Source organism: Neovison vison, chromosome X (genome assembly GCF_020171115.1).
Source record: "Neovison vison isolate M4711 chromosome X, ASM_NN_V1, whole genome shotgun sequence".
NCBI classification, from domain to species: Eukaryota; Metazoa; Chordata; class Mammalia; order Carnivora; family Mustelidae; genus Neogale; species Neogale vison.
The window spans coordinates 360,285-383,581 of record NC_058105.1 but is presented as its reverse complement, the minus strand read 5'-3'; the positions used below and the strand labels follow the sequence as shown (position 1 = coordinate 383,581).

Genomic DNA, 23,297 nt, shown 5'->3' with positions numbered 1-23,297 from the left:
TGTACAGAATTGTCAAATCAATGTTATACCTAAAACTAATTAAACATTGTACGTTAATTATACCTCAATAAAGAAACCAGAATCCCCTATTCTGGAGCAGGGCAAAGCAGCTTTTGCAAAATGATTGTTCTTTAGAAGAGTAACCCAACCAAGACCAAGTCCCTTTCTACTCACAAGTGAAATAGAGTGTGGTCTCATCCAGACGAATGGTCTTTGGCTTGATGCATAAGTCCACACTGGCAGTATCCAGGCTGCGCTGGTGAGTCTTAGAGTTGTAGCAAGATGCTGAGCGGCAGTGGTCTCGAAGCCAGACATAATCAAAGCGCATCACGGTGCTAGCATATTGCAGTTCTAGGGAAATGCATTCTTTCATATTATTTGTGATATTATTTTACACGATTAATTTTATAGAAGTAAATAAATATTTATTTAGGAAAACTTAAAAACAATCACTAATCAGAAAATTTCCTTAAAAAACTCTTCTATCAAGGAATAAGCAAGAGCACTCACCTTACCAAATACAAAACATACTGTAGAATTTCTACTATGCTGGGATAGGAATAGCAGATAAAACCACAAAAGAATATAAATACAAAATACACTTAAACGTGTATAGAAATTTGGATTCTAATAAACTGACAGCTATAATCACTAGGAAAAATACGAATTCTAAAATAAATTGTGTTGGGACAACTAGACAGACATTTGAAAAAAAGATAAAATTGGGTTCATACCTCATATTGTCACCAGGTATTCAAGATAAACTCAGAACAGAACAGAGTTCTAAATTTGGAAAATGAAACCACTGAAGTATTTTATTTTATTTTATTTTTAAAAATACATTGACAATTCTATTTTTTAAATTAAAAAAAATTTTTTTACTATGTTCAGTTAGCCACTGTAATAGCACATCATTTGATTTTTTTTAACATCTTAATTTAATTTTATTTTTTCAGTGTTCCAAGATTCATTGTTTATGCACCACACCCCATGCTTCATGCAATACGTGCCCTCCTTAATACCCACCACCAGGCTCACCCAACTCCCCACCCCACCTCCCCTCCAAAGCCCTCAGTTTGTGTCTCAGAGTCCACAGTCTCTCCTGCTTGATCTCCCCCTCCGATTTCCCCCAACACCCCTCTCCTCTAATTCTCCCAATCTCTTCCATGCTATTCCTTATGCTCCACAAGTAAGTGAAGCCATATAACTGACTTTCTCTGCTTGACTTATTTCACACAGCACAATCTCCTCCCCAACTTTTGTACATCATTAGTTTTTGATGTAGTGTTCAACAATTCAACCACATGGTTGGAGGTAGAGGGTGCTATGCTAAGTGAAATAAGTCCGTCAGAGAAAGACAAATACCATTTGATTTCACTCATATGTAGACTTTAAGAAACAAAACAGATGAGTATAGGGGAAAGGGAAAAAAGAGAGGGGGCAACACATAAAAGACTCTTAATGATAGAGAATAAACTGAGGGTTGAGGAGGGAGGTGGTTGTGGCTGGGATAGATGGGTTAGGGTATTAAGGAGGGATCTTGTTGTGATGAGCACTGGGTGTTCTGTGTAAGTGATGAATCATTAAATTCTACTCCTGAAACTAACATTAGACTGTATGTTAACGAAAATTTAAATAAAAACTTGAAATATTAAAATAAATAAAATATAAAAAATAAAACTATTACACATTGGGGTATCTGGGTGGCTCAGTCAGTTAAGCATCTGCCTCTGGCTCAGGTCATGTACTCAGGGTCCTGGGATAAGTCCTGCCTCAGCCTCCTTGCTCAGCGGGAAACCTGCTTCTCCCTCTGCCTGCCACTCTCCCTGCTGTGCTCCCTCTTTTGCTTGCGCTCTCTCTCTCTGATAAATAAATAAATAAATAATCTTTCAAAAAAATTATAATCACTTAACATATAATCTAACATTGGTTTCAGGAGTAGAATCTAGTGCTTCATCAGCTGCATAAAACACCCAGTGCTCATCACAAGTGCCCTCCCTAGTACCCATCACCCATTTACCCCCCACCCACGTCCTCCATCAACTCTCAGTTTGTTCTCTACAGTTAAGAGTCTCTTATGCATTGTGCTCCTCTCTTTTTTTCCCTTTCCCCTATGCTCATATGTTTTGTTTCTTAAATTCCACAGACAAGTAAAATCATATGGTATTTGTCTTTCTCTGACAGACTTCCTTCACTTAGCATAATCCAATCTAGCTGCATCCACATGGTTGCAAATGGCAAGATTTCATTCTTTTCAATGACTGAGTAATATTCGTGTGTGTGTGTGTGTGTGTGTGTGTGTGTGTACCACATCTTCTTTATCCATTCATCTGCTGAAGGGCATCTGGGCTCTTTCCATAGTTTGGCTATTGTGGACACCACTACTATCAAGACTGGGGTGCACGTGCCCCTTCTGATCACTACATTTGTATCTTTAGGGTAAATACCCAGTAGTGCAATTGCTGGGTCATAGGGTAGCTCTATTTTCTACTTTTTGAGGAACCTCCATGCGATTTTCCAGAGTGGTTGCACCAGCTTGCATCCCCACCAACAGTGCAGAAGGGTTCCCCTTTCTCCGCACCCTCGCCAGCATCTGTCATTTCCTGACTGGTTAATTTTAGCCATTCTGACTGGTGTGAGGTGGGATCTCACTGTGGTTTTGATCTGTGTTTCCCTGATGCTGAGTGATGTGGAGCACTTTTTCGTGTATCTGAATGTCTTCTTTTAAAAATGTCTATTCTGCCCCTTTATTAACTGGATCAATTGGTTTTTGAGTGCTGAGCTGTATTAGTTCTTTATAGATTTTGGATACTAACCAAACTCTTTAAGGAGATTTTAAAAATCAGAGCCATGATTCAGATTGTATTTTAGAAAGAGTATTCTAGATTTTGGACCATCAGCAGGGCAAGATAATGCTACAGTATACTGGTAGGATAGTTGTCTCCTTGCTCCTCTAAAGCTCATGCTGTCCTATACCTCTACCCCTCTTCATTACTCTAAACAAATATCTGGTGTGCCACTCTATTTTTAAATAAATAAAGATCAATTTACTGTCATACCCCCCTGTCATCAATATTAATCTAACCCTAACCTTTATAATTTTCATTTCAAACATCCTATACTACTCCTTGTTCCCTTTTCTGTTCAATTATTTGTGCATTCCTCACTCCAATAATCCTTCACCTGCACAAAGAGCTCTAATCCCATCATCTTGTCTCCTTTAATGTCTTCATTTTTCTCCTTATGGGGCCCAGCTTCTATGGTCCTTCATTTTAATCCATTCCTTGAAAACACCCTTAACTCCCTTGCTCCTCTCTCTCCCCCTGCCATACTTCCCTGAAAAAACCCCACTCCTAATAAACTCAAGTCCCCACTTCATCTGTGCCTGCAACCAAGCAGCTAAGCAGCTGAATATTGCTAGAGAAAATCTTTTAAACTGCAATGGCCATTCTCATTTTAAAATCCTCACCAAAAGTCTCAAATGAGGACTCACCACTGCCAAACATTCTGCATAATTTCCTGGTTAAATCACTCTCACTTTCCAAGAAGACTGTTTCACACTGTCTCCTATCTCCTCAAACTGCTAGTACAGCTTTTCCCTTCCCATTTTCAACTGGTGACCTTTCTTGCTCCTTCAAAGAGAATATGGAAGCAATTAGAGGAGAATCTCCAGGGGTGCCTGGGGGTCTTGGTCGGTGAAGCATCTGTTTTCAGCTCAGGTCACAATCTCAGGATCCTGGGACTGAGCCCAGCATTGGGTTTTATGCTCAGCAGGGAGCCTGCTTCGCCCTCTGCCCCTCCCCCTGCTCATGCTCTCTCTCCCTCTCTCTCTCAGATAAATAAATAAAATCTAAAAAAAAAAAAAGAATCTCCACATCCACCCACTTATTTGCATCTGTGTCCATATATTCTACCTTGCTTCCTGTTACTATGGTTGAAATATCGGTGCACTTCCATTTACGAATTAGACCCTATCTCTTCTCTCCTACATAGGTACTATACTTCTGAAATTGCTCCATCTTCTTTTGGTTTATCAAAATTTCCCTCCCCACTGTATCATCTGCGTCAGCAAACATGTTGTAATTTACCCCCATCTTAAAACAACGTTCTCCTTCACTGTGTGTATCTCTTCCATTACCACCCAACTTCATTTATATTCCCTTTCACAGTGAAACTTATGGCTTTGTTTCCACTACCTTCTCCAATTTCCTCTTAATAAACTTGTTATAAGTTTCAGAATGGTTTTAGATTTATAGAAAAGTCACAAATACAAAGAGTTCCCACATGGCCCTCACCCAGTTTCCCCTATTATTATTTTACATTAGTATGGGAAAGTTGTCCCAACTAATGAATTAATATCAACAGATACTTCATTAACAAAATCTCATGCTTTATTTGAATTTCATTAGTTTTTCCCTAATGTCCTTTTTCTATTCTAGAATCCCTCTAGGACTCACATTACATTTAGTCATCATGTCTCCTTAGGCTTCTCTGAGCTGTGACTTTCCTTGTTTTTGATGACCTTGATAGTTTTGAGAGGTACTGGTCAGGCATTTTGTATGAGTGTTACTCAATTTGGGTTTGCATGTTGATTTTCTCAGGGTTAAAGTGGGATTATAGTATAACCTCCTGGGTAGATTTTTGGGAGAATGGCTACAGAAGTAAAGTGCCCTTCTTAGCACATCATATCAATGGCACATGCTATTAATAGGGCTTATTACTGATGTATTAACCTTTCTAGCCAAGGTTAAGTTTTCCAGGTGTTACTGCTTCTAGGCTTTTGCAGCAGACAGAGCTAGGAAATATACTAATCCACATGAAAAAACATATCTACAATTATTTCTGTATGTATCCATCTGTATCTATATTAAGCTAAACATGAATTCATATTGATGTCTCCAACTCTATTCCAGAAGAACATGATGCATTCTAGCCTTCCCCCATGCTTATCTGTAATCACAGTCTCTGATGGTAAAGAAACCTGGCTCCCACTATCTGCTGTATACAACAGTTTTAGAATTCTAAATGTGTGTTCGTGTAAGAAACAACTTTAAAAACTATGGTATTTATGTATGGTTCCTTTTGTCTTCAGCCTTATGGTTTCCGGTAAAAACATTGTTTTCCGATGCTATGTATGCCAGCGCTTTTCCCTCCATTCCCTTCAGCTGGATTCATGTATCACAGGCTGCATTCCATCCTCAGATCTGACTCCCTGGTTGATTTGAAAATATCTGTATATATTTAAATCTATATACTTTCACTTTTTGCTATAAAGTTCTATAGTTTTTTTTCCCAAATGCAGTTATTAGTTACTACATTGCCACACAGACTGCATCTACTATCCTTTAAAACACCCTGTTAGAGACTGCTTCTACCATCCTATAAAAACCCGTTGTTATACTACCACCTCCCAAACCCCTGGCAACCACTGATTTGTTTTCTGTCCCTACAGTTTTGCCTTTAACAGAATGTTATACTAATGAAATCATATTTTTGACGGTTAGGCTTCTTTCACTTAGCAAAATGCATTTAAGATTCGTTGCCATTGTGTGAGTTATTAGCTCATTCCTTCTTATCGATGAATAGTGTTCCATTGCATGGTTTTACTAGTTTATTATTTAACCTTCTGAAGGATATCTTGGCAGTTTCCCATTTTTGACAAGTATAAATAAAGCTGTTATTCATGTGTGGGTTTTTGCTGTGGACATAAGTTTATAAATCAGTTAGGTAAATACCTAGCACAGTTGTACTATTTTTGCATTATCACCAGCAACACAAAGGAATTTCTGGTGCTCTGCATCCTTGCGGGAATTCAGTGTTGTCAGTTCTGGGGAGGATTTTAGTCATTCTAATAGGTGTGTATGATATCTCATTTTGGCTTTAATTTTGCATTTCCCTAAGGAAAATGATGTTGAGCATCTGGTCATGTGCATATTTGCCATACTTGTATCCTCTTTAATGAAGTGTCTGTTCAGATCTTTCCACTCTTAAAAACTGGGTAGTTTTCTTATTTTTAGAGAGAGGGAGGTAGGATGGGAGACAGAGAAAAAGAGATAGAGGGAGAGAAAGAGAGAGGATGGGGGAGGGGCAGAGGGAGAGGGAAAGAACCCCAAGCAGGCTTCATGCTGAGAATGGAGCCCAACGTGGGGCTCAATCTCATGACCCTGAGATCACAACCAAAGCCGAGATCAAGAGCCAGACTTTCAATCCGCTGAGCCACCCAGGTGCCCCTTGTTTTCTTAAGTTTTAAGAGGTCTTTATATATTCTGCATACAAATCTTTACTCAGATATGTAGTTTGCAAAACTTTTCTCCAAATCTGTGGCTTTTCTTTTCATTCTCTTTACAGTACCTGTCACACAGAAAATGTTCTGAATTTTGATAGTTCAATTTATCTTTTTTTCCTTTAAGGATTGTGCTTTTATAGTTGTATCTAATAATTTTTTGCTTAATCAAAGGTAACAAACACTTTGTCCTGTTTTCTTACACAACTTACATAGTTTGGCATTTTCATAGGAATATAATCAACTCTGAGTTAATAATTACACAGAGTATGAGGTGTCAATGTTTTTTTGTTGTTTTGTTTTTGCATATAGCCAATTGTTCCGTTATCACTTTTTGAAAACAAAATCTTCAGAAGAATTTACTTTGAATTTTTTTTGAAGATTTATTTATTTGACACAGAAAGAGAGACCGTGAGAGAGGGAACACAAGTAGGGGGAGTAGGAGAGGGAGAAGCATGAACTGAGCCCAAGGCAGATGCGTTTAACAACTGAGCCACCCAGGAGCCCCCTGACTTGGAATTTTTGCCAAAAGTCAGTTGACTATATTTGTAAAAGTCTATTTTTGGCCTCTCAATTTTGTTCCACTGCTCTAGGTGTCTATCCTTTTGCTGGCACCACAGTGTTTTGATTACTGTAAATTTACAGTAAGTCCTAAAATCAGGTAGTTTGAGTCCTCTGACTTTTTACAGAATTGTATTGGCTAGTCAAGAACCTCCCCCTTTTCATATAAACCTTATTTTATTCTTACTTTTTCAAAAGATTTTATTTATTTATTTAGGAAAGAGAGAGAGCGAGAGCATGCACGACTGGTGGGTGGTGCAGAGGGAGAGGGAGAAGCAAGCTCCCTGCTGAGCAGTATCTCAACGTAGGGCTCAATTCCAGGCCCAAGACCATGACCTGAGCCAAAGGCAGACACTAAACCAATGCCAACAACTTACATTTTAGAATCAGTTTGTTGATACCTACAAAAAAGCTTCCTGGGATTTTGCTTGGGATTGCACTGAATCTACAGATCATATTGAGAATTCACATTTTTTAAAAGATTTCATCCATTTATTTGACAGAGAGAGAGATCACAAGCAGGCAGACAGTCAGGCAGAGAGAGAGGGGAAAGCAGGCTCTTTGCTCAGCAGGGATGCTGAGGAAGATGTGAGGCTCGATCCCAGAACCCTGAGATCATGACCTGAGCCGAAGGCAGCGGCTTAATCCACTGAGCCACCCAGGCGCCCCGAGAATTCACATTTTAACAATACCGAGTCTTCTGATCCATGATCATGAAATGTCTTTGCAATTATTTAGTTCTTTCATTTCTTCCATCAGTGTTTCACAGTTTTCTATATACAGATTCTAAAGTATTTAACTACTTAAGCCAAGTACTTATTTTTTGGTGTTACTGCTTTCTTAATTTCAAATTCCAGTTGTTAGTTGTTTCTATATAGGAAAGCAAATGACATTTATTAACTTGTAAAATGCAACTTTCATGAGTTTTTGTAGATCTTTGGGGAGATCTAATAGATAATCTTACCATTTATGAAGACGTTATATTTCTTCCTTTCTAATCTGCATGTCTTTATTTTTCTTGCTTTACTGCCCTAGTTAGGATTTCCAAAACAATGCTGAACACAAGTGGTGAGAAAGGGAGATCCTTGTTTTATTCCTGATCTTAGGGAGAAAGCATTTGGTCTCCTGACATTAAGTATGATGCTTATTGTATAATTTTCATATATGTCCTTTATTAGGTTAAGAAAGTCTCCTTCTGGGATGCCTGGGTGGCTCAGTTGGTTGGACGACTGCCTTCGGCTCGGGTCATGATCTCGGAGTCTCGGGATGGAATCTCACATCGGGCTCCTGATGGGGAGTCTCCTTCACTCCCTGACCTTCTCCTCGCTCATGCTCTCTCTCACTGTGTCTCTCTCAAATAAATAAATGAAATCTTTAAAAAAAAAAGAAAAAAAAGAAAGTCTCCTTCTATTCCCAGTTTTTTTAGCTTTTGTAATAAATGGGTACTGAATTTTGCTAAATTGTTTTCCTGAACCTAATGAGATGACCATATGGCATTTCTTAGTCTATTCATATGGTGGACCGCACTGATTTTTTTTTTTTTGATGTTGAAAAAGCCTTCTATTCCTGAGATTAACCCTACTGGGTCTGGATGTATTATCCTTTTAAAATATTGTTGGATTCCATTTCTTAATATTCTAGCGAGGATTTTTGTGTTTATGTTCATGAAATACTGCTCTATAGTTTTCCTTTCTTTTATTGTTTTTGTCTAAATTTGGCATTAGGTAATGATGATGTCAAAAAATAAGTTGGGAAGTGTCCCTCATTATTTGATTTTATGGAACAGAATGTATAGAATTGATGATATTTCTTAAATGTTTGGTAGAATTCATGAGTGAAACCATCTTGGCTAGGTGTTTTCTTTTTTTAAAAATTTTTTTACTACTATTTCTTTAAAAGATTTGGGACTATTCACATTATTTACTTTTTCTTGAATAAGTTTTGGTAGTTTGTGGCTGTCTTATTCTGCTCAGCCCGCCATTACAAAATGTCATAGACAGGGTGGCTTAAACAATGGAAATCTATTTTCTCACAGTTCTGGGGGCTAGAAGTCCAAGAGCATGGCAGCAACCAATATGGTTCCTGCTGATAGCTCTTTTCTTGGTTTGTAGAAGGCCACCTACTTACTATGTCCTCATGAGAGAAAGAGGGCTGGGGGTTGGGAGCAATCACTGGAAATTATCACTACTCTTCCTCTTTTATAAGGAAACCAGTTTATTTGGGCCGGGGCTCTATCCCTATGACCTCATTTAATCACCTCCTTACAGACCCTATCTGCAATACAGTAATATGGGGGGGTTCAGTATGAATTTGGGGGGAACAATTCAGTCTACAGTAGCATATTTGTACAAATTGGTCCATTTCATCTAAATTATCAAATTTATGGGCATAAAGTTGTTTCTGGTATTCCTCTTATTGTCCTTTTAGTATCGTAGAATCAGTGGTAAAAATTCTTGACACTGGTAATTTGTCTCTTTTCCCTTCTTTCCTTGGTTAGTCTGGCTGAAGGCTTATCAATTTTATTGATATTTTTAAATAAACAGCTTTGAGTTTATTGATATTCTTGGTTTTTTCTTCCCCATTTTTAATATCATGGATTTCTGCTCTAATATTTACTATTTCCTTCTTTTCGCTTGCTCTTCTTTATCTAATTTCCCAATGGAGAAGTATAGGTTATTGACTTTAGACCTTTATTCTTTTCTAATAAATGCATTTATTGCTATATATTTCCCTCCAACTGCTGCTTTAGCTGCTTACCATAAATTTTGATAAGCCGTATATTCATTTTCATTTAGTTCAAAATATTTTTAACTTTGAGACTTTATGCCTATACTTTTTTTGGAACTGTATAGTTTAATCTCCAAATATTGGAGACTTTTGTAACTATTTTTCTATTATTGATTTCTAGTTTATTCCCTTGTGGTCAGAGGACATAGTCTATGTTTTAGATTCTTTTAAGTTTGTTGAGCCTTTTTTAATGGCCCCAAATGTGGTCTATCTTGGTGGATGTTTCATTTGTATTTCAGAACAATGTGTACTTTACTTCTGCTGGATGGATTGTTCTATAAATGTCAATTAGGTCAAGTTGGTTGATAGTGCTGTTCAGGTTATTTATGTCCTTACTGATTTTCTGTCTTCTTAATTTATCAATGACTGAGAGGTTTTAAAGTCTCCAAGGACAATTGTGGATTTTTTATTTCCACTTTCATCTCTGTTGGTTTGTGCTTTATGTAATTTGATGGTCTGTTCTTAGGTGCTACATTTTTAGGATTGTTACATGTTCCATTAAATAACTGATTCATTTATCACTCTGTTCATATGCCTCTTTATCCCTAATAATCTTCCTTGTTCTGAAGACTGCTTTGTCTGAAATATAGCTATGACTGGTTTGATTATTTGCATGGTGTTTCTTTCTCTATCCCTTGATATTGCCCCACAGTTTCCGAATATTGTATATATTTTTGTTTTCTGTCTATCTCTCTCTCTCTCTCACATTTCAGTTTAGGTAATTCATATTGACCTATCCTTTACATTTACTTATTCTATCCTTGAATGTGTCAAGTCTACTGATAAGCCCATCAAGTCATTCTTCAAATCTGTTACTATGATTTTGATTTTAAAAAATTCTTAGTGTTTCATCACTCTGCTGGCATTATCCATCTGGTCTTTCATTTTGTCTACCTTCTCCATTAGAGTCCTTAACATATTAATCACAGCAATTTTAATTTTCTGACCAATAATTTCCACAACTGTGTCACATGTGAGTCTAGTTCTGATGGTGCTTTGTCTCTTCAAATTCTTATTTGTTGCTTTTTAGCATGCTTTGTAATTTTGTTGTTGTTAAAAGGCACCCATGTTGTATAAAGCAGTAGACACTGAGGTAAACAGGACTTTAGGGTGAGTATTTATACCAATCTGGCCAAGAGATGGGTTACGTCTAATGTTTCTTCTCTCTATGGATACCAAAGGCATCAATTCCTCTAGTGACCTTGTTTTTGTCTCCCCTCTTGGCCTTGGCCCTTCTCTTTGTGCTAGACCTCAGAAACAGTCTGTCTCTTGCAGCTCTCCCAGCTGCAATGTGCTGTTACTTTAACTGGAGGTGTATTAGCTGGTTAGGGCATTATCTAATATTTGGATTAAATCTCAGTCTTTGGAGTGAACAGTGGGACTATGTCTATCTTTGGATTGTAACCTTCACAATTGTTTTTGTCCCTTTCTAGATGTTGAAGTCCTGATCTCTAGTATCTGTGAATGAGACTTTATTTGGAAAGAGGGTCTTTGAAGATAATCAAGATCAGATGAAGTCCTACTGGCCTAGAGTGGGCCCTAACCCTGACAACTGGTGTCCTTACAAAGAAAGATATGTGAGAAGACACAGGGAAGAAGCCATGTGACAACAAGCAGAGAGTAGATGATGTTGCCACAAGTCAAGGATTGTTAGCAACTGTCAGAATCTAGAAGGGGACAAAAAGAGCCTTTGGAGGGAGTATATCCCTGGCAATGCCTTTATTTCAGACTTCTAGTTTGCAGAACTGTGAAAAAATAAATTTCTGTTGTTTTAAGCCAACTAGTTTATGGTAATTGGTTATAGCAGTTTTAGGAAACTTATACACAGGCATAAAGCTTTTTTCTCTCCCTTCTACTACCTAATACTTTACCTGGCTGTATCATTCACAGCCGATACCTTTGAAACCCACCTCCCTATATACTGAGGCTTTCTTTTTTTTTTCCAATTTATTTATTTTTAGAAAAACAATATTCATTATTTTTTCACCACACCCAGTGCTCCATGCAATCCGTGCCCTCTATAATACCCACCACCTGGTGTCCCAACCTCCCACCCCCCCCCCGCCACTTCAAACCCCTCAGATTGTTTTTCAGAGTCCATAGTCTCTTGTGAGGCTTTCTTTTCTTTTTTTCCCCTTATATGAGATAGAGAGACAGAGTGGAACTGGAGTAGAGCAATGCTCCCTTCCCCTTGCTGAGATGAGATTATACTGTTGCCTTAATATTATTTTTGTCTTTCTTGCAACCTGTAGGATAATCTTGGAGATAAAACAGTTAGAGGTCCTGTAGACTTCAGAGAAAGTATGTTCTGTCCACATAATCAGTAACTGATATTGCACAACAATGTAAACATAATTACCACCTGAACTGTACACTTAGGAAATAGGTAAGATGGGGTGCCTGGGTGGTTCAGTCGGTTAAGCGGCCGACTCTTGCTTTTAGCGCAGGTCATGAACTCAGAGTCCTGGCATACAGCTCCATCTCAGGCTCTGTGCCCAGCAGGGAATCTGCTTGAGGATTCTCTCTCTAGCCCCCCCTCTCTTTCAACTAAATAAATCTTTTAAAGGGTAAATGGGTAAGATGTTAAATTTCATTTATGGGGCATATATACAATGGAATATTACTCAGCCATGAAAAAGAATGAAATCTTGCTATTTGCAATGACATGGATGGAGCTAGAGAGTATTATGCTAAGCGAAGTAAGTCAGAGAAAGACAAATACCTTATGATTTCAGTCATATGTGGAATTTAAGAAACAAAACAAATGAGCAAATGGCGAAAAAAAAACAGAGAGGCAAACCAAGAAATAGACTCTTAACTATAGAGAAGACACTGATGGTCACCAGAGGGGAGGTGCTGGGGGGATGGGGGCAATAGGAGAGGGGATTAAGCAGCATACTTGTGACGAGCACCAGGTGTTGCATGGAACTGCTGAATCACTATACTGTCCACCAGAATCTAATACTACACTATCTGTTAACTAACTGAAATTAAAACAAAGTTAAAAAAATAAAGTATCTATCTCCACATATCTTACCAAAATGATCTTCATGTTGCTTCCAAGCACAATTCAGAGACTCAGAGGCTGTATGGTGCCAATGGATGGCTAACGGAAATAAGCTTTTGAAGTTGGGCTGCTGGAATGCCCAACATGGGACTCCTCTCCTCAGCAGGTTCTGGAGACTGCTTTGGAGGTGGGACAACCTGTGGCACCACATCCTAGAAAATTTGACAATAAGGAGAGAGAGTTAGTAACATTTAAGAACTTTTATGAGGTTGCAGGAATAATACTACAGATGTAACTATAGAAAAGAATATAATTAATTACCTCAACTACAGAGGATTAAACAAAGGAAAAATTCTGAAAAGTTGAGCATAAGTGGTCTATAACCATTACTTCCATTTTCTCACCAGCTACTTTTATTTATGCTTATAATCATGCTTCTATCATATTATTTAACTGAAGTGGTTCTTTCAAAATTCACTAATTTTAACCTTCCAACCACATATAAGAATTGCTTTTCAGAACTCATCGTTCTGGGCCTCTCCACTTGTGACACCCTCACATGACTTCTTGAAACTTTTTTCCACTGATGAAGTGTGATTGTGAACAAGTCACTTAAATTCTCAGTAACTCTGGTTTCCTGTTTTGTAAAATGAGAATAATAATACTTATTTCATGGGTTTAGTATGAAGACTAAAGTACTTAAACTGTGTCTGTCCTATAGTAAGTCCTATATATGTCACCTGCTATTATTCTAATTATTATAATACTTAATGCTAGGGATAAAATATATTTGTTGGTAAAAGTACCTTGATAAACCTGCTTAGAGTTGGTGACTCCCTCAGTGTTATGGCTTCAGGAAAATTAATTTTAAAACTTCATTTGCATAATACCTTTAAAATAATTTGTCCTGTGGGAAAAGACAGAGAAAGGCATGCAACTGTATAGAAGCTGTATGATGCTTGATGTGAATAACCCTGTAAGGTCACTAAACCCATAAAAGGCTTATTTTCAGTGCGTGCGTGTGTGTGTGTGTGTGTGTGTGTAAGCTGATGAAACGACTGAATTTCATGTTGATGAGGGATGATACCAATCATATACACAAAGGCCACAGCTAGAGATGTAACAGAGTATACTGATGACCTGGGGAGGGTTCCAAATAACAGAGCTAAAGTCAAATTTATTGAAATTTTATGCGCACAAGCAAGGAGCAGAGCATAAGCGGGCTCTGCTGATATCTGAGTCACATATATGTGTTCTATTGTGTCCTGTGTTCAAACTTCCTACGTACAGTTATCACCTAAGACAGAGGCTGGAAGATTATGGCCCAAGCCACTTTTTATATATTCCACAAGCTAAGAACAGATTTTATATTTTTAAAGGGTTGTAAACAAAACCAAAAAGGAATATGAAGCCAAGACCATATGTGGCCTGCAATGTCTACAATATTTGCAATTTGGTCCTTCAAAGTATAATCTTTCCAACTCCTGATCTAAAGCTCAATTCTTAATCAAATACTCTTCTTCCTTACGTTGGATTATTCCCCACAAAAACCACTCTGAAGCAAGTATATTTACTCATTCCTTCATTATTTCACCCAACAAATATTACTGAACATGTATATAACAGGTACTTTCTTAAGTACCAGGAAAATAAACGTAAATAATTCTGCAATCCCAGCCACCATTTAAGAAGCTACCACTACTTATGGTATTTTCAAACACAGAGTGCAAAGGAGAAAGCAGTTAACTATGCCTGGTAAAACTGGGCAGACTCCACATAATGTTTGTTATTTGTAGAAGTGTTTCATTGTTTTGTATTCATTCACAAAATAATATTTGTTCATGTGTATAAAAAAAAGGAAAGAAAAATAAAATCAACATAGAAATATATAACATGAAAAGTGAAAGCCTCCTTTCCTCTATATTTGTCATTCCCATTCTTTCAAGAAAGCTCAATACAACAATAAATAATACAAAAATACAACAATGAACAGTTTGGAGGACCAACTTCCAGATCACACACAGTTGAAATCTCCAACCTTCCATATGCACATACAGAAACACATTTTTGGGGGTGCCTAGGTGGCTCAGTGGGTTAAGCCTCTGCTTTTGGCTCAGGTCATGATCCCAGGGTCCTTGGATCAAGCAAGCCCCACAATGGGCTCTCTGGTCAGTGCGGAGCTTGCTTCCCTCTCTCTCTGCCTGCCTCTCTGTCTACTTGTGATCTCCCTCTCTGTCAAATAAATAAATAAAATCTTTTAAAAAATACATTTTTCCATTTAGTAGATTTCAGATCACGTGGGTATACATATTTAAGAGTGTTACTGATGGGTCATATGCTAATTCTATATGTAACATTATAAGAAAGTCTGAAACTGTCATCCACAGTAGCTGGATGATTCTGTATTCCATCAGTGATGAACGAGAAGTCCGGTTCTGTGCATCCTTGCTCTTCGTTGGTATAGTCAGTTTTTTAAAATTTAGGCATTCTAATAGTTCTGCATGATACTTCAGTATTTTAATTTGCATTTTCCTAGTTATATATTATATTATGTTGTACATCTTTTCATAGTCTTAATTACCATCTGTAACTTTTCTTTGGCCAAGTATCTGTTCAGCTCTTTTGCCCACTAAACATTTCTTCAATTAAGATTTTATTTCTTCAGAGAAGTCTTTTTCACAGCAAAATTGAGGGTGAGATAAGAAATTTCTCATATAATCCCTTTCTCCCAACCCTAACCCTAACAGCATGCCTCACCATATTTGTTACATTTGTCACAACTGATGAACCTATGCTGACACATCTTTGTCACCCAACGACCACGGTTTACATTACAGTTCACTCTACATTCTATGGCTTTGGACAAACAGCCATCGTCATAGGTTCATACAGCGTATTCTCACTTTCTGACTGCCATAAAAATTCTTGCGGCCATGAATTTTGATATGTAATATTGCCATTCTTCAGTCAGTTTAAAATATTTTTTAATTTACATCATGATTTTACAGTGTGACCTGCAGGTCATTTAGAAGTGTACTACACATTTTAGGGAGATTTTCTACTTTTCTCATTACTATTTTCTAACTTCATTTCACTGTGGCCAAAGAAAAAACAAACAAAAAAACAGTGTAGCTGTAATTGTTTAAGGTTTCTGGGACTTGCTTTATGGCCCAGGATATCATTTAGTTTTCTGTGTCCACAAAATGGGTATTACACAACACACCTCTGTCTAGAAAAGATTCCTACACTTTAGCCTGAGATTTCCACAGTGGTTCGATCTTTGAATTTAGGCACAGCCGGTGCTGCAAACAGTGACGACCGGGGGCGGGTATGAGAGCTAGGCCTGCTGAGGCCAGTTCTCCCGTGCCCTGTCGCCCTCTGGTTAATGGCCCACTAGGATCCCCAGTATCAGTCACGTACACAGCTCCCGGCTGCCCCTCACGTGATCACGCTCTGGAGGTGTTTTCCCCTCCGCATACTTTACATTCCACGATAATACAGCCGAGAGCCCACCGGACTGGGCCTTCGCCCTGGCGCCTGCCCTTTTTGCTAGTGCTACAGGGTGCAGCCCCTTCGGGCCTCCCTTTGTTCCAAATTACTAGACTCAGTCATCATTTCGTCTCTTGACAAGCTACACAGCACCAGATGGCGCAGGGAAGACCCCGTAAAGGGGAATGGGGTAGCGGCACCCCTTTTCTCCCCGTCACTACTGTATCTACTTCTGTTGATTCTTGGATACTGTTCACATAGTACACTTCTTACACCCTTTTACTTTTGATTTTTTACTTTTGATTTTTACATGTAACTTCCGTTTTTTAATAAATAGCACTTTTTAAAAACAGTTTAATAATCGTTTCATTAATCTGTTCAGTTCATTTACATTGAACAGAATCATTTTTAAGGTTTTAATTATTTATTTGAGACAGAAAAACAGACAGCACGAGCCAAGAGAGGGAGAAGAGGGTCCCCTGAGCAGGGAGCCTAAAGAGGGATTGATCCCAAGACCGTGGGAACATGGCATGAGCTGAAGGCAGATGCTTCAACAACGTAGCCACACAGGCACCTCTAGGTGCTAAAATTCTAGAGAAAAATGAGCAAATGACGATGATAACAGCTAAGTCAGGAGTCACAGCTGACACCTGAGGAAGGGCACCTGGCAATGTGGATTCAGAATGAATGAATGAACCCTAACCCTTAAACTGTATAACATACTTCATGCACTTTGTTTCAAACAGCTTTATTTAAAAAAAAAAAAAGGACTTTATTAATTTATTTCACAGAGACAGGGTGAAAAAGCAGAGAGAGCAGCTGGCACAGGGAGAAGCAGAAGCTCTAACCCGAACCCTAACCCCACTGAGCAGGGAGCCCAATGCCAGGATGGATCCCAGGACCCAAGACTTAACTAACCAAACACAGGTGCTTCACTGACTGAGCCACCCAAGAAGCCCTTAACCATAATTATTGATATATTTGAGTTTAACTCTCCTATATCAATGTTTTCTTTCCGTTTATCTTGCCTGTTTTGTTACCTTTCCTATCTTGCTTTGTTCTGCACTGATTACGTAATTTGTATTACCATTTCCTCCTTTGTTTACTTGTTAATTATACATTCTTTTACTGGCTTTAAAAAGGACTTATTCTACAGCTTACAACATGTATCTTTGATTTATTAAATTATAATGAAAATTAGAAAATTTATATTGACTCCATTTCTGCTCTTTCCACTATAGTCTATTGTGTATTTTAATTAACATACACATATCCCACACAACATATTATCTTTGTTTTATATAATCAATGGACATTCACATCTACCCACATATTTAACTTTACCATTGTACTGCTTTCCATCATATAGCTCCAAGCTTTTATTTGGGATCATTTTACTCCTGCTTGAAGATCATTAATATGTCCTTTGGACTTTAGTGGCAGATTCCCTAAGTTTTGGACCATGTAAAAACACCACGTTACCTTTTTTTTTCCGGTGTTCCAAAATTCAGTTTATCACCACACCCACGGCTCCATGCAATCCATGTCCTCCTTAATACCCACCACCAGGCTCACCCAACTTCCTACCCCTCTTCCAAAACCCTCAGTTTGTTTCTCAGAGTCCACAGTCTCTCACACACAGACTGTGTTTGTTTTTCAAAGATATTTTCACTGGATATAGAAATTTAGATTGGCAGTTACCCCGTCCAGCATTTTGAAAATACCATTCTAGTATCTTCGTGTTGTTTTTTGTTGGGAAATCAATGCCAATCTAATTGCTCCTCCTTGTAAAGTAATACATCTTTTTTACTCCAACTGCTTTTCTGTTTTCTTCTTTTTATTTTTTAGCAGTTTTTTATAAAATACAGCTAGATTAGGTATTCTTTGTATTATTCTTCTTTGAATTACAGGACGTTTTGAATCTATGACTTGATGATTATGATAAGCATAATTCTAAAATGACATCTGGTGACCCTTGCCAAATTATAATCCTTTCCCCTAGAGTATGAATATGATGGGATTTCACTTGAGTGATTAGGCAATGTATATAATACAGAGGACTTTAAGAAAGATCATTAGCTAGGCTGACCTACACCAGCAATCCCTTGAAATGGACAGGCCCTTTCTGGTGAAAGATATTTGAAGCCAGAGAGGGATTTGCTGTGGAGATTCTCCATTGGCTTTGAGAGTGGAGGGGACTATAAGACAAGTAATGCACGCAGTCTCAAGGAGATGAGACTGACGACCAGATGATGTGCGAGAAGGAAACAGCAGCCTCAGTGCCACAGCCATGTGGAATTGAATCTGGCCAACAATGTGAAAGAAGCTAAATGTGTGGTTTCTTATCCAGAAAAGAAGGCAAGAAATGGGCAGAAGACAGGAACAGACATTTACCCAAACAAGACACACAAATGGCCAACAGACACTTGAAAAAAGACTCCACATCACTGGGCATCAGGGAAATACAAATCAAAGCCATGATGAGATCCCACCTCACACCTGTCAGAATGGCTAAAATTAACCAGTCAGGAAATGACAGATGCTGGCGAGGATGCGGAGAAAGGGGAACCCCCTACGCTGTTGGCAGGAATGCAAGCTGGTGCAGATACTGCAAAACAGCATGGAGGTACCTCAGACAGTTGAAAATAGAGCTACCCTATGGCCCAGCAATTGCACTACTGGGTATTTACCCTAAAGATACAAATGTAGTGATCCAAAGGGGCACGCGCACCTGAATGTTTACAGCAGCAATGTCCACAATAGCCAAACTATGGAAAGACCCTAGATGTCCATTAACAGATGAATGGATAAAGAAGATGTGGTTCATATATACAATGGAATACCATGCAGCCATCAAAAACCCCGAACTTGGGGCACCTGAGTGGCTCAGGGGGTTAAGCCTCTGCTTTTGGCTCAGGTCATGATCCCAGGGATCTGGGATCGAGCCCCTTATCGGGCTCTCTGCTCAGTGGGAAGCCTGCTTCCCTTCCTCTCTCTCTGCCTGCCTCTCTGCCTACTTGTGCGCTCTCTCTGTCAAATCAATAAATAAGATCTTTTTTTAAAAAAGCCACAAAAAACCCCAAACTCTTACCATTTGCAATGACGTGGATGGAACTAGAGGGTATTATGCTTAGTGAAGTAAGTCAATCAGAGAAAGACAGTTATCATATGATCTCCCTGATATGAAGAATTAGAGAGGCAATGTGGGCGGTTTGGGGGGTAGGGAAGGAAAAAATGAAACAAGATGGGATCGGGAGGGAGATAAATCATAAGAGACTTAATCTCAGGAAATAAACTGAGGGTTACTGGTGGGGGAGGCAGGGATAGGGTGGCTGGGTTAAGGACACTGGGGAGGGTATGTGCTCTGGTGAGTGCTGTGAAGTGTGTAAGACTGATGATTCACAGACCTGCACCCCTGAGGCAAATAATGCATTATATGTTAATTAAAAAAGGTTTTAATGTACATTATGTCTGCCATATTTCCATAAATTACCTCTAATAATATTTTTAAAAAATAAAATTACATTTTTGTGGAATGTCCTTGCTGATAACACTTTGTAATTATCTAAGTACACACTTCCTTGAAATCTGTTCTAGGATCTAAGCCTGGAGATATTTAGTTTATGGATTAGTAGACTGAAAATTCTCCCTTAGAAGTTTTACATAAATCCAGTCATAAAGCACTTCTCTTATTCTCCTGAATTCCTTTGATCATTGAAGAGTAGTCTAATGATATCATCTGAGTTATAGCTTACCCATGTCAGGACACATATACTTTTTCTTTCTGAGAACATAGGCAAAATGTTGTTCTTGTTGTCTTTGCAAATATGCGTTTCTATAAGCCTGAGGTAATTTTGGGCCTTATGCTTGCAAATACTAATCCTTTAGGCACATGTCACCTGTTATATTCCTCCTTCTTTTCCACCTTTTGTATTAGTATTCTTTTAAAATAGGAACCATGAGCTCATTGTAAAACTTCCTATGTAGTCCCATGGTTTCCCTCATTTCTCCTTTTATAGAATAATTTGCTGTTTCATAGTCAAAATTGTGTTTTTGAGAGCTTCCCAACCTTTAGAGTCTAAAATCATCTTAATGTAAATTAAGGTCCAACAAGTATCAATCACAATAACAGAAACTTTTGGAGAATAGCCATAGCTAGAAATTCTAGTCAGAGTAGGCAATTACATAATAGGTCAATTTGAATCTTTTCATGGTTATTACTAAGGAAGAAGCATTACCTCCTGAAAGGCTTAAAGCCAAGAATCCATTTAGCTCCCATCAATTTTTCCTTCCAAATGTGTCTCAGATTTGTCCTTCTTTTTCCATTCCTATAGATGCCTTCATCACCTCATACCTGGACTACTGCCATAGACTAGATGGTTTCCTTGCCTCTGGTCCATCCATATTCCAATCTATTTTCCGTACTATTGCCAGATTAATCTTCTTAAAACTCTTTCATCATGTCACTCTCTGGCCTGAGACCTAGCTCGAATGTCACCTTTTTTTGTAAAATCTTCCTAAATGCCCTCAGAAGAGTCAATAGCTGCCTAGTCAATGTTTTCACCATTCTTTGTGCATACCCTTATTCGTGCATTTACAACATGTGTAATAATCACCTGTTTAGTCATTTTTTTCTCCCTGTTTGCTGACAGCTCCTTGAGGGCAGGCAAAAGGACCGAGTCATCTCTTTACAAAGGCTTTACATAATTGGCTCCATCTTGCCCCACGACCTCAGGATCTTTACATGTGTTGTTTCCTCTGCCTACCATGTTTTCCCTCTTATTCTTTCTACTCATTCTTCAGGTCTAAGATTAAAAATCAAATCACTGGAGAAAACTTCCCCAACACTCTTAACTAATTAGTTAATCAACTCATTTAAAAAATCTTTATTGGGTGCCAACTTTCTGCCAGGCAGTATTTTAGGTACTCGGGATATATAAGTGAACAAAAGAGACAAAAAATCCTGCTTTCATGGAGTATATCTTCTAATGAGAGGAGGCATATGATTAAAGATAAAAATAATACATAAGTAAATTACATAATATATTATAAGATGATAGGAGCTATTAAAAAAATCAAGCAGGAAAAAGGGGTATGCTGGAGGTAGTAGGAATTTTAAATATGCTGGTAAGGGTAAATCTCTTTGAAAAAGATGACTTTTGACCAATGAGGGAGTTAGTCATGAAGATACCTGGTGTAAAGTAGGTCAGTGCAAAGGTTCTAAGCTGGGGCTGTATCAGATATACTTTTATCCTCCTTTTAAAGGTAACTTGCTATTGCTGTCCTTCATGAGCCATAATGAAATTTGCTAGTATTCTCTTTTTGCCTCTCCTTCCTTCTGACCCAGCCTCTAATTTAAACCTGTATTTTCTTTTTTAAAAAAATATTTATTGATTTGAGACAGAGAGCAAGCGAGCACATGAGTCGGGGGTGGGGCATAGAGAGAGGGAGAAGCACTCGCCACTGAGCAGGGAGCCCAATGCATGACTTGATCCCAGGACCCTGGGATCATAATCTGAGCTGAAGGCTGACACAACCAACTGAGCACCCAGGCACCCTAAACTTCTATCTTCTTACTCCTAGTTAATATCTATGATGTTATCTTCCTTCTACACCCACTTTTGTTGCTTGTGTAATACCTACATTTCAGAGTGTGAAATATTTGCCTCTCTTCTGTTATTTCATCACCATCACTTATTCTTAGCTTTACAGGTAAATGTAGTTACAGATCACCATCAAATGTACGCCAAACGTCTCCTATGATTTCTTGGTTATCTGAAGCTTTTTTATTTTCATTAAATTCTTTAGTGAGGCATCATGGGAATAATATTTCCTGAGTCTTACATATTCACTAAGGCTTGAATTTATGCATCTTCCTGTTGTTGAGCCCATCTCATTTATAACAAGTAGTTTTCTGGCAGCATTACCTTGATCCCCAAACCAGGCAAAGACCCCACCAAAAAGGAGACTTTCGGACCAATATCCCTGATGAATATAGATGCTAAGATTCTCAACAAGATCCTCACTAATGGGATCCAACAGTACATTAAAAAGATTATCCACCATGACCAGGTGGGATTTATCCCTGGGTTGCAAGGGTGGTTCAACACTGGCAAATCAATCAATGTGATACAACAAATCAATAAGAGAAGAGGGAAGAACCACATGGTCCTCTCAGTTGATGCAGAAAAAGCATTTGACAAGATCCAGCATCCGTTTCTGATTAAAATGCTTCAAAGTATAGGGATAGAGGGTACATTCCTCAACTTCATAAAATCTATCTATGAAAAACCCACAGCAAATATCATCCTCAGTGGGGAAAAGCTGACAGCCTCCCCTTTGAGATCAGGAACACTACAAGGATGCCCACTCTCGCTACTCTTGTTCAACATAGTACTAGAATTCCTAGCAACAGCAATCAGACAACAAAAGAAAATAAAAGGTATTCAAATTCGCAATGAAGTCAAACTCTCTCTCTTCACAGAAGACATGATACTTTATATGGAAAAGCCAAGACTCATCCCCAAACTACTAAAACTCATATAGCAATTCATTAATGTGGCAGAATACAAAATCAATGTACAGAAATCAGTTGCTTTCTTACACACTAACAATGAAAATACAGAAAGGAAAATTAGAGAATCAGTTCCATTTACTATAGCACCAAGAACCATGAGATACCTGGGAATAAACCCAACTAAAGAGTCTGTAAAGGATCTGTACTCAAGGAACTACAGAACACTCATGAAAGAAATTGAAGAAGACACAAAAAAATGGAAGACCATTCTATGCTCATGGATCGGAAGAATAAACAATGTTAAAATGTCTGTACTGCCCAGAGCAATCTGTACTTTCAATGCCATCCTGATCAAAATTCCACCGGCATTTTTCAAAGAACTGGAGCAAACAATCCTAAAATTTGTATGGAAGTAGAAGAGACCCCCAAATTGCTAAGGAAATGTTGAAAAAGAAAAACAAAACCGGGGGCATCACACTGCCTGATTTCAAGCTTTACTACAAAGCTGTGATCACCAAGACAGCATGGTATTGGCACAAAAACAGACACATAGACTGGTGGAACAGAGTAGAGAGCCCAGATATGGACCCTCAGCTCTATGGTCAAATAATCTTTGTCAAAATAGGAAAGAACAACCACTTGAAAAAAGACAG

General features: G+C 38.3%; 1 protein-coding gene across 2 annotated transcripts in view; it reads right to left on the bottom strand.

Moving 5' to 3' along the window:
* TMLHE (trimethyllysine hydroxylase, epsilon) overlaps positions 1-23,297 on the bottom strand; it is a 77,932-nt gene that overhangs the window by 47,838 nt on the left and 6,797 nt on the right. For both annotated transcript variants that reach the window (XM_044234950.1, XM_044234951.1), the window contains exons 2-3: positions 12,669-12,850; positions 175-351 (exon numbers count right to left, since the gene is read on the bottom strand). In XM_044234950.1, coding sequence (XP_044090885.1) covers positions 175-351; positions 12,669-12,849 — 358 coding nt within the window. In that variant the 5' untranslated portion in view covers position 12,850. The remainder of the gene's footprint in view (positions 1-174; positions 352-12,668; positions 12,851-23,297) is intronic.